Source organism: Manis javanica, chromosome 14 (genome assembly GCF_040802235.1).
Source record: "Manis javanica isolate MJ-LG chromosome 14, MJ_LKY, whole genome shotgun sequence".
Classification (NCBI taxonomy): Eukaryota; Metazoa; Chordata; class Mammalia; order Pholidota; family Manidae; genus Manis; species Manis javanica.
Window position 1 is genome coordinate 9,633,604 of NC_133169.1, and position 11,100 is coordinate 9,644,703.

The 11,100-nt window shown below is 58.6% G+C and overlaps 1 protein-coding gene across 4 annotated transcripts; it reads left to right on the plus strand.

The window, feature by feature from the left end:
* On the plus strand, nt 1-10,170 carry HDGF (heparin binding growth factor). Of its 4 annotated transcripts, none has more exons than XM_073221122.1 (7): nt 1-21; nt 6,975-7,051; nt 7,198-7,336; nt 7,778-7,847; nt 8,001-8,186; nt 8,432-8,646; nt 8,848-10,170. In XM_073221122.1, exons 2-7 carry the CDS (start codon nt 7,045-7,047, stop codon nt 8,852-8,854), a joined length of 624 nt encoding a protein of 207 aa, XP_073077223.1. In that variant the 5' UTR covers nt 1-21; nt 6,975-7,044; the 3' UTR covers nt 8,855-10,170. The 4 variants fall into 4 exon arrangements, with proteins under 4 accessions (XP_073077223.1, XP_036872642.1, XP_036872644.1 ...); XM_037016749.2 differs by lacking the exon at nt 1-21 and adding an exon at nt 522-917; XM_037016747.2 differs by lacking the exons at nt 1-21; nt 7,778-7,847 and adding an exon at nt 171-192.
* The last annotated feature ends 930 nt before the right edge of the window (nt 10,171-11,100 follow it).

An 11,100-nucleotide genomic window follows, 5' to 3' on the forward strand; every position in this document is an offset into this window, starting at 1 on the left:
GCTCCCTCAACAAAGGCCGCTGTAAGGCGCCAATCCGCGATGTTTCCGGGGCCACCCCACAGATCGTGGTGGCCGCGGGCAGACCGTGAGAGTAGCGGCGCGGTGCCCACCCCTCGCCCGGCGCCTAACACGCCGCCGAACTCGGCGGCTGCCGCGCAAGCATTCGTGGACTGGGAAGGAGCGGAGGGCAGGGTGCGCTTAGACGTCGACACTTGACTGCGTCGAGACCGCGGCTGTGGGCGCCCCGCGGGGCCGGGGGAGGGGCGCCAGACCGCTCCGTCCAGCCGGGCGCCAGCTCTTCCCGGGCGGGCGGGCGGGCGCCCACCGACAGTCGGCACACAAAGCCCGCTCGGCGTGCTCGGCGATCGGCTCTTCACGCCTGTGTCGCCGCGCGCCGCCAGGCGGCTCCGGGTTGGGCGTCGGGCTGTGGCAGGCACGCGGCGTCCAGCGGCTGCGCGCATCAAACCGCCGCGGGAGGGAGCGCCGAGGGGCGAAGAGGCGGAGGAGGGAGGAGCGGGAGTGGGGACCGGGCGGGGGGTGGAGGAAGAGGCCTCGCGCAGAGGAGGGAGCAATTGAATTTCAAACACAAACAACTGCACGAGCGCGCACCCACCGCGCCGGAGGAGCGTTGCCCCCAATCCGCGCCCGCCCCGTCCGTGCGGCGCGCGGGCGGAGACGCCGTGGCGGCGCCGGAGCTCGGGCCGGGGGCCACCATCGAGGCGGGGGCCGCGCGAGGGCCGGAGCGGAGCGGCGCCGCGACCGCCGCACGCGCAAACTTGGGCTCACGCTTCCCGGCCCGGCGCGGAGCCCGGGGCGCCCGGAGCCCCGCCATGTCGCGATCCAACCGGCAGAAGGAGTACAAGTGCGGGGACCTGGTGTTCGCCAAGATGAAGGGCTACCCGCACTGGCCGGCCCGGGTGAGCAGCGCGGCCCGCCGCCCCCTACCCCTCCGGGCTTGGGTTGCGTAACACCCGGTAGGGCACGAGTGCTCCGCGCGGAGGGAGGGGCGGGGGTCTCTGAGTCCCCCGACTCTTCCGCGAGCGCCTCCAAGCCCACCCGCCGGTTATATAATGGTGGAGGCAGGGCCTCGGCGGGGCGGGGGGTGGGCAGCAAACACCTGGCGAGCCCGCCGTCCCCGCGTAGAGCGTGTGCGCGCCGAGGGGCTCCGAGGGCGCCGGCCACTTCCCGGCCCCCGGCTCCGCGTGCTCTGTTCCGCCCCCAGCCCCCACACTCCCCGCGGGTTCGGGCGCGCTGCCGGCGTTTGGGCCGGTTGTGTAACCCCTCCGAACCCATCCCCCAGGCGCCACCGCCACCCCCTTCTGGGACCCCCTCAGAGCCCCCCAGTTTCTTCATTGATCGTTGCCCCGACCCCACCCCACCCCCGCCGCCCGTTTAAACTCCTTTTCCTGGGTTAAATGGTTAAAGAAAAATCCCAGCCCAGAAAGGGGATAGATGGAGGCGGAGTTTACTTCTAGAAAACTTTGGTTTAGGGTCTCTGTAAGAGGTTTGAAGTTGGGAGGGTCGAGGAACCTTTGGGGCGGCGCAAGAGGGGATCTACCTGACTCGGAAATTACCATCAGAACCCTTCGCTCCTCAACTCCACAAAAATATTCTTCCATATGCTGCCAACTCAGATTGGGAGCCAAGGGTGGCAGGGCCCCTGTGAGGCTGGGAAGTCCAGGCCAGATTGCCTTTCAGTGCAAGTGGGGGCAGCCCGACCCGCCCCCTCCCACACATCAGATAAGAGCCGCTCCCGCCACAAGCCACAACGGCCCAGCCAGCCATGTGGTTGATGGAGCCCGCCAATATGAGCCACCACCCCCTCTTCCAGCACCTGGCCAGGTGGGAGGGTGGAGCCCAGAAGCCCAGCATGGTGTGTTCCTCAGGTTTCCCCTAAGGACTGAGACAGGTGAAGTAAGGAGGGCAGGAGGTTGCTAGAGGGTGCTGAGGGAGGTTGGCGGTGCCCCAGGGGCAAGGCCTCTGGCCACTTATTTCAAAGATGGTGTGGAGAGGCCTCAGGTATTGCGTGCTGGCTTGACTCGGTCCCCTGGAGTGTGGGACTCCTGTAGAGTCAGATATGAGGGCGGAGAGGATTAGAGGGAGGGAGTGTTCTGCGTGAGGGGCCAAGTGCAGAACGGCCTTATGGCTTTGGGTTGCCCTTCTCTGCGTGAGTCTGACCCTTCATGTGGCCCAGGCCCTGCTCTGAGCTTAGGAAGTGGCTGTGGGCCCCCCGCCCCCGTGCCCTGTTCAGGGAGTCAGGCTCACAGCAGGGCCACTCTGAGAAAACCCAGGAGACCCCTCCTCACTCAGTACCCTCTCCTGAGGAGTGTGCCTGATCCCATATGCCTTGAGGTCCTAGTTGCCTGGAACTTCTAGATGCCTGGAGTCTGATGCTCTGGAATGGGAGTGATGAAAAAGAGAGAGAAGTGGGACTCTCCCAGCTTCTGGGGAGGGTGGGTGGAAGGCAGGATGAGGAAGCAGTCACAGCCAGCCTTGTGTGTGCATGTGTGTTCGTGGTGTGTGAGCTCTCAGGTACCTTACCCTGCACCATTGATCCATGTGGCTTCTTGGCCCAGGTGCCTAGGCCCTGGTGGTGGCCAGGCCAAGAACTGAACCCAGGTCTCTACTGCTCCTACCTCCTGGGGGTGGGATAAAGTCCAGAGGCTGGGCTAAGCCCTGGGGAGGGGGAGCAGCGGGACTGTGGGTTGCAGGGAGCCCCTCTGGATCAGGCAAGGAGAAGGGAGGGACACAGATGGTCCTTCACCAGCCCCCATGAGAAAGACCTTCAGGTTTCTGGCCTTTGGAGTAAGGGCAGCACCTGGGACTGGGGATGCCATCTATTTTTTCTTTTCACCCTGGGCCTCCAGGCCAGAAGGGTGGAACAGGGAGGCGGCAGAGCCTCTTCCTCTGTTGAGGCCTGGACCTTTTAGATAAAAGTTAGGGTTGGGGATGGGAGATCAGACTGGATCCCCAAGAGATCAGGTCCCACCCTTTGCCTGTGCCTGTGCACTGGTCTTGATTGTGACAATTGGAGGGAACAGTGCACTCAAGCTGTTCTCTCTCAGACACGTCCCCCTTGAATGCCAGAAGAACAGACCAGTGTGAGCCTCCTTAGCATCCTTGGACGCTGTGTTAGTCCCTAGAAAGGCAGAGCCCAGGTCCCTCCTGAGGAGGAGGAGGAGTCGGGCCTCGCTGGCACCATCTAACAGGCAGTCAGAATCCTGAGCTGTGGTAAAGGCTACTCCCTCAGGAGAGGATGGCTGGCTCTGGGTGGGACTAGCACAGCCCGGTGCTGGGAGAGCACAGCCCGAGGGGCCACGTGGTAGCAAGACCTGCCTGGAAGGATGGTGTGACTCCATCTTAACCTTCCCCCTTCCCTCTTCCTCTGCCTGACTTCCTGGGGGATCTCCAAGCACTTAACAATTAACCTCCAAGATTCAGGGCTTTTTTTCCTCCCCAGGTTCCTTCCTCCTTTCTCTGCTCCCAGTTTCACAATCCCAGAAAACCTGAGCAGCGAAGGCCTCACCCAACGCTGCTCCCTTTGCCCCTCCCCCACGTCCAGGCACCACCACCTCTCCTCTGCCTCCTGGGCTTGCCACACTTTCCCGGCCCCAACTGTCTCCTGCCCCAGATTTTCCGGTTCCTGGGTCAGGTCGGGCCTGGGTATGGTGGTCAGAACCCCGGCTGGCAGTCAGTGTGGGCTCAGCCTTCCCTGCTGCCTTCCTACGTACTGGGCAGGTGACCCTCGGCCTGGACTTGGTCTGAGGCCCGGGGAGGAGCATTCAGTCCTCTCTCCCCGCTCCTCACCTGGGAACTAAAGATTCCTTTTCAGACTTCAGAGGGTGTCTGTGGGCTCTGGGAAGATGGGGTTTCATGTGCTCAGGCCTGTCTAATGGAATCAGATAATGCAGAGGGTGAGGGTAGGAGTAGATGGGTCCCAGCCTGGGAGGAGAATTAACTTGCCTGGATTTCCTGGAATGGCTGAGAAGTAGCAGAACCCCCTTCTCTCTTGGCCAGTGGAGGGGGCACAAAGGGGTCCCAGGCACTCATCTGGCCCCACCCTGACCCACTTAGCCTTGACTCACTTGTTCTGAGTCACAGCCTGGATATAAAGGCACCGCCTGGGAGACATATGTCTGACTAGGGGTACAGGTCTCCCTTGAGACCTCACATCCTCTATGTGGAGGAAGAACCGCCCTTCACTTCCAAATGCAAGAAAAGACATTTCCTTTGTAGCTTGAAGGATAGCGGGTCCACTGCAGAAGGGATTTCTCATTTGGGGCTGAGGCATTGGGAATTCCATTAAGTGAAAAGAGCACACCTCTCCTGGTCGGTGCCCCTGTGCCCAGGCCCCTGGCCTCCCCCTTTCCTGTACACCCACCCTTTATTTGGCTAGAAGTCAGCAGGGCGGGTATATCTGGTGTGTCTGTTCTATTTTTAATTCTCATCCATTCTTTTGTTTCTCCCCTGCCCGAGAGGCTGGGCAGCTGGTGGCCTCCCCGGTCTCCCATCGCACCGTTCGGCTACCTCTGAGTTTGCGTTCCCTGGGAAAGAGACTGATGGTTGAGGAGCTGTTTTGCTGCGTCTTTGCTCACCCCACCCCCTCTCCTGAGCCTCAGTTTCTCCCCTTTCACCACACATTCCCTGGCTCAGGTGTGAGCACTGAAAATGCAGGACTCAAAGTCCCTTGCTGCACTTCGGCCAGAGACCCTTTGCTACCCACCCCTGCCCCTGGTTCCTGGTGCTGAGAGCTCCACCAGGAGAGGCCTGGGGAAGGGCTTGCTGTTATTGTACTCTGCCTGGCTCCTGGGATCTCTAAGCCCTGGGGCTCTCATTTTGTTTTTTTTTTTTTGCTTACCCCCTCTGAGAGGGTGGGGAGCTGGCTGGTAACAGGACCCAGGTGTCCTGGCCAAGGACTGGCCCCTCCTCTGCCCCCACCCCAAGCCTGGCTTCCTAAGAAGGGCCCTGGGCCTTCCAGCCCTAGCTGTGGTTTCAAGCACAGCCCGGGACCCAGGTGCCAGACTCCAGGCTTGGGGGTAGGGTGTGTGTGTGTGTACCCTCCTCCCCAATCTGGAGAGGACCTGGGGGGAGGGGCAGTCACATTCCTGGTTGCTGAGTGGCCCTGGGGGCGGGGTTGGGTTGTCATGGTGATGGGGATCATGTTTGGTTGGGGGGACAGCATGCTTTCCCACCCCCTGTTCTCCTCACACCTAGCCTCTCCTGGTGGGGGCGGCCCCGCTGGTGCTGGGCCTTCCTGGGGGGAGGGGTTGGACCTCTGTCCCCAGAGGCCATAGGGCAAGGGGGGAGGTGCCCAGGAGCCTGGAGGCTCCATGTCAGGGGTAAGCTGCCCCTCAGATTCATGCCCAGAGCTCCACCCCCTCACTTGGGTGTGTCTCAGCTCATTTCCATCCTTCCACCCTCCCTGTCTCACAAGGCCCTTGGTCAGGCCCCCTGTCCTGGTCTCTGGGTGTTAATCACTGTCTTGGCCTGTGTCTCTCTTTCCTATCTGCGCCTGGGGCCCCAGTCAACATGGCCACCTGGCCTCTGTCCGGAGGGAAGCCAGGCGGTTGGGGCTAACTGCAAGTGTTGCTGGGAGTTGTAGTCCATTCCTCCCCTCCCCCTGCTCAGTTTGGCCTGGACTTCCAGGTCCAGATTTGGGAGAGGCTGTCTGGGCCAATGCCTCTCCCCATTTCCCTGACCTCAGACCTCTGTACCTTCTGGACCGCAGCACTGCTCATATCCCCAGGACATGTAGGGCAGGAGGTTCACTCTGACCCCTGGCCCTCCCTAACCTGCCCTGTCATTTTGGACAAATCACTTTTCTTTTCTGAGCCTCATTACCTCATCTGTAAAATGAGAGAGTTTGACTCCATCAGATGGCTTTCAGAATGTTCCCAGAAGCCTTTGGGGGCTTCTACTGAGGGGGAAGTGGAATAGGCAGCCCTTGGCCTCACCCCTCTTCACTAGAGCAGTTTGCTTTTATCTGTTTCATGGAGTCATTCAGCACATCTTTATTAGCACCTCCTATGTCCCAGGCACTGTGCTGGGGATACAAACAGACCTGCTCTCTGATAGTCCACACAGATGTTACTCAGATGATAACAGAAATGTTATAAAATGAGTGTTGTGAAAGGCACTGTGAAGGAAGATGCTAAGAGTTTTTTCTGGGAAGCTAACTGGGTTGGGGGAGATGGGGAGGCTTGCTGGAGGTAGTGATGGAAGGCCGATGAGGAGTTAGTGAGTATGGGAGACTGAAAGATCAGTACGGCCAGAGCAGAGAACAGAAGGGCAGGCAGCACACGGGGAGTGGAGGGTAGCCGGCACATGTGGGGCATGCCGGGTTATACTCATTTAATTCTCACAACTCTATGGCTTAAGTGAGTGCTGTGACTGTCTCCATCTTACAGGTGGATGAGGAAACCGAGGCAGAGAGAGGTTCAGTAAGTTGCCGGTGGTCATACAAATCCTGGTGGCAGCATTGGGATTCAAACCTTGACATTAGGTAGAAGAGGTGCATTGCTGGGCCCTAGAGTCACAAAAAGCCATGGAAAGGTTTCAAATTAGGGAGGTGGAATGCTGAGATCAACACATTGCAGGGTCTGCTCTGGCCATAGTGTGGAGAGTGGGTTGTAGTATGGGAGACAGAAGAGATAGAAGCTCTGGTTTTAGTCCAGGCAAGAGATGACGGGTTGGGCCTGGGTAGTGGCAAAGACGTGGGGCTCTTTGGGCAGGATCTGGACATGTCTGTTGAGCTTGTGAAGGAAAAGGGGTGACTAGAGTTTCTGCTGGGCTTTCATGTCTGACTTTGTTTGAAAAAAGTTCTCCCCAAAGGGCTCAGAAACCACCTGGGTGATCTCCTGGGTCCCCCTGAGTCTGATTCTACACATTATAATGTCTTGGAGATCAGCCCCCTGACCCCAGATATGTGGCCTCGGGACTCCAGCTAACACTCACTCCCCTCCTCCTGCTCTCAGATTGACGAGATGCCCGAGGCTGCGGTGAAATCAACAGCCAACAAATACCAAGTCTTTTTTTTCGGGACCCATGAGACGTGAGTAAGGGGCAGAGGTGGGGAGGGCCACGGGCGGGCGAACCACTTTGGGGCAAGAGAGGTGGTGATGGTTACCCTTCCCTGTCGGGCCACACAGCTCAGAGGCAGTAAGGGGCTCGAGAGCACAGTCTCCCATCTCTCACCAGGGCATTCCTGGGCCCCAAAGACCTCTTCCCTTACGAGGAGTCCAAGGAGAAGTTTGGCAAGCCCAACAAGAGGAAAGGGTTCAGCGAGGGGCTCTGGGAGATCGAGAACAACCCCACCGTCAAGGCCTCTGGCTACCAGGTGAGCCACCATCAGCCCCAGAGACCCCCTGGAAAGCAGGTGTGGCCACAGGCTCTGGGGACTCTGGGCCCACGTGGATGCTTAGCCTTCCGGCGTGGGGCTCAGACATGCCAGGGCGGAGGAGCTCTTGGGGTGGGGGTCAGGGGAGGCCTCCTGGAAGAGGGGACAGGTTTCGGGTGTGTGTTGTACTTGTGGTGAGGGGCAACTGCTAGACAGCAGGCGGGGGGGCGGGGGGGCAAGAACAGGATGGAGGCGGTAAGTGCAGACTGGCCTTTGTGTGAGTCTAGGACACGGCCTTAACTCTTTCCACCAAGGCTTCCAGGAGGAGGTGCTCGTGAGCCGGGCAGGATGAGGCGGGAGGGTGGGGGGCGGGGGTTGGCGGGGAAAGGGTCCCAGCTCCCTCTGGGAGAAGTTGACCCGAGGTTTTGCCTCCTGCTCCAGCCCTCCCCCCTCCTGCACAGAGCCCTGCCTGCCCGGCCAGCGGGTTTACCCCGGGGCTAATCCGACAGAGGTGGGTCTCAAATCACTCGTGAGACTGGGCACCTGGGTGGGGGCGGGGGAGAGGTGGGAGAAGGAAGGAGTGAGTGGCTGAGGGAGGGGTCTTGGGCGGGGGCCCAGCATGGCATCCGCTGGTGCCACTCAGCCGCTGCTGTCTCTGCCATAGTCCTCCCAGAAAAAGAGCTGTGCGGAAGAGCCTGCGCCTGAGCCGGAAGCCACGGAGGGCGATGGCGACAAGAAGGGGAACGCCGAGGGCAGCAGTGACGAGGAAGGGAAGCTGGTCATCGACGAGCCAACCAAGGAGAAGAATGAGAAAGGGGCGCTGAAGAGGAGAGCAGGGGACCTGCTGGAGGTAAATGCCCCACCTGGCACCGGGGAGCAGGGCTCTCAGTCTGAGAGAGACAGCTACTCCTCCTCCAGGGAGTCCCCAGGCAGAGAGACCCAGGCCCTGGGCTGGGGAGCCCCTTGCTGAGAAGGTGGGACACAGAAGACATTTCAGCTGGCAGGGCTGGGGACGAACGTGGGGGGCACAGGTAGGTAGCTGGCGTCCTCCCTCCTCCAGCCCCCTCCCACCTCGTCTCTGCCAATCCTTCCTAGGACTCCCCGAAACGTCCCAAGGAGGCAGAAGACCCTGAAGGGGAGGAGAAGGAAGCAGCCGCCTTGGAGAGTGAGAGGCCTCTCCCTGTGGAGGTGGAGAAGAATAGCACCCCCTCTGAGCCTGGCTCTGGCCGGGGGCCTCCTCAGGAGGAGGAAGAGGAGGAAGAGGCTGCCAAGGAAGATGCTGAGGCCCCAGGCATCAGAGATCATGAGAGGTGAGGGAGCCCCCTGCCCCATGGCAGCTGGGCTGGGCGGGCCCGGGCATCTGCAGAGAGGAGGCGGAGGGCCCGCAGTGGTCGGCCTGCCGGTGTCCTCGGGAGGCAGGGTGGGCTCTCCCGGAAGACCGGCACTGGCTGGGGTGTGGCCAGGCTAAGGCCGCACCATTAACCCTCCTCTCCTCCAACCCTCCCCTGCAGCCTGTAGCCACCAATGTTTCAAGAGGAGCCCCCACCCCGTTCCTGCTGCTGTCTGGGTGCTACTGGGGAAACTGGCCATGGCCTGCAAACTGGGAACCCCTACCCCACCCAATCCACTCTCCTCTCCCACTCCCTCTCCCCACTCCATGCCGAGCCCCTGGAGATTGGCCTGGATGGGGCAGGCTACCTGGCCCTCACCTCCATGTTCCCACACCCCTGTGATCTGAGTCAGGGCCATAGCTTCCGATCCGTGGGCTGAGATGAGGATACTTTGTCCCCCCCTGCCTGGAGCTGTCTCCTAGGGTATGTGCTGGGGTCTGGACTGGCTGTTTCCACCTCCTGACACCCCTATCCCCCTCCCCCTAAGCATTCTAGACCTCTGGGTTGGTTGGGTTCCGGGGTAGGAGTAGAAGGGAAAGAATAAACAGCAGGTGGGCTTCTGGGGCCTGGAAGGAGCAGTCTTCAAATTGGTGTTGAGGGGTGGGCAGGAAGATGGCATCTTCTTGGGCTCCTGTCCCTTTCTCCCACACCTGTTATCCCAGCTGCCTAGATTCAGGAGAAGTGGGTCAGCTTGTAGGGGAGGGGTCTCCCTGCTATAGATCCCTTGATGGTCGAGGACATCCATTCTTTCCTTTTGCTGTCACCAGGGGTTCTGGGAGTTGTACTTTATCATCAAAAGATTTTGGGCCAAGTACCTGAGATCTGAAGGGTTGACTTCACCCAGCTTGGGTAGGAATGTTGAGGAGTATCTGTTTCCCTTTAGATCTCAGGCCAGAGATGGATGCCTGGGGGAGGCTCCTAGCTGCCCTTTTTCCTCTCCCCACAGTGCTCAAGGCCAGCCTTCAGTCACATATGTCACCCAGACATAAAAGACAAATTTTTTAGGAAATGTTTTTAATAAAAGAAAATTAAAAAAAAAATTTTAAAGACCCCTATCCCTTTGTGTGCCCCCAACTCTGCTCTTCCCCACTGTTCCCCCCTTTTCTGAGGTGCACTGGGAGGCTCCCCTTCTGTTTGGGCCTTGATGACTTTTCTTTTTGTAGCTGGGGCTTCGGTGTTTCTTCTGGTGTCATTTCTCGCCCCTGTACCCCAATCTGGTTCCCTCAGTGTTGTCACCAGGTACAATGTGTAACCCACTGAGAGGACAGAGGGAAATAGTGCCCCCACCAGCCTCTCATGGTCTCTGCCGCTCGGCGTCTCGTCTCTTCACCCTTGCCTCTCTTCCTTGGGCTCTGATGAAAAATTGCTGACTAGCTTTGGAAGTTTAGCTCTGAGAACTGTAGACAATTTCAGTTTTAGGAAAATAAAACCTGTTGATTACTACATTGGATTTTGACTTTTTTTGTGGGGGAGGTGGGGTGTATTGGTTAACTGAAGAGGGGGAAGTGGGGAAAGGGAATGCAGATGATTTCCAAACCAACTTCTCAAACTGAGGTAGTGGGTGCCAGCCTTTCTCCATTCTCAGGCTGTTAGAAATATCCAAAATTCTCCATGAGGGCAGATTCACAATCTACACCTTTCTGCTTCTCCCGCAGAGCCACTGTTTTAACAGAGTTTCCCCCATAAGCACCTGGAAAGGTTTTTTTTAAAGTGTGCACAAGAAGCAGGGTGTGAGAGGGTTCCAGTATTAGCCATAGCCCAAGATGGCCGTGGAGTGTTGGGACTGGTTGTGGAACAAACAACTTTGGACCCCAAAGGGTCAAAGCTAGGGATGCCTGACACCACAAACTGGCTATGAAGGGCGGAAGTTAATAGCATGGAATCCTCCCAACAGTCCCTGAGTTGGTGGAAGAGTGGGATTAATCTCTGAGGTTCCTTTCAGATCTGACATTTTGTAACTAGACCAACGTATAGAAAGGACTGTTGCATGCCTTTCTTTCGAAGGCTGGTGACAGTTTTTTAACCCCTTCCATCAGAGATGGGCAGGCAGAGTATTGGCTCTAGGCTTTTCTAGAAAGTTTAACCCTCTACTTTGAATAAGAGGCCACAATCAACTAGAAAATGGAGCTATCGTCTCCAGAGACTACAATTCCCAGAGGCCTCCACGCAGGGCACGTGCAGGAATGCGCCGGCGCGGCAGCCTATTTTGCATTGCCTTCAACTTTCGACGTGCCTCACGATATTCTCACGCTCCCTTATTTCCTACTCGCAAATTTCCGGTTTATAGCTTGCTGCGTAGCAGGGACTACAACTCCCAGCATACAGAGAGGCTAGATTCTAATCGAGCCTGCAACTAGACTACACTTCCCAGAA

Excerpts from the sequence above, each read along its gene's own strand:
- HDGF (XM_037016748.2), top strand. The coding sequence starts at position 831 with ATGTCGCGATCCAACCGGCAGAAGGAGTACAAGTGCGGGGACCTGGTG. Across the intron at positions 918-6,974 it reads ACCCGCACTGGCCGGCCCGG|ATTGACGAGATGCCCGAGGC; the intron begins GTGAGCAGCGCG and ends TCCTGCTCTCAG. Across the intron at positions 8,187-8,431 it reads GAGCAGGGGACCTGCTGGAG|GACTCCCCGAAACGTCCCAA; the intron begins GTAAATGCCCCA and ends AATCCTTCCTAG.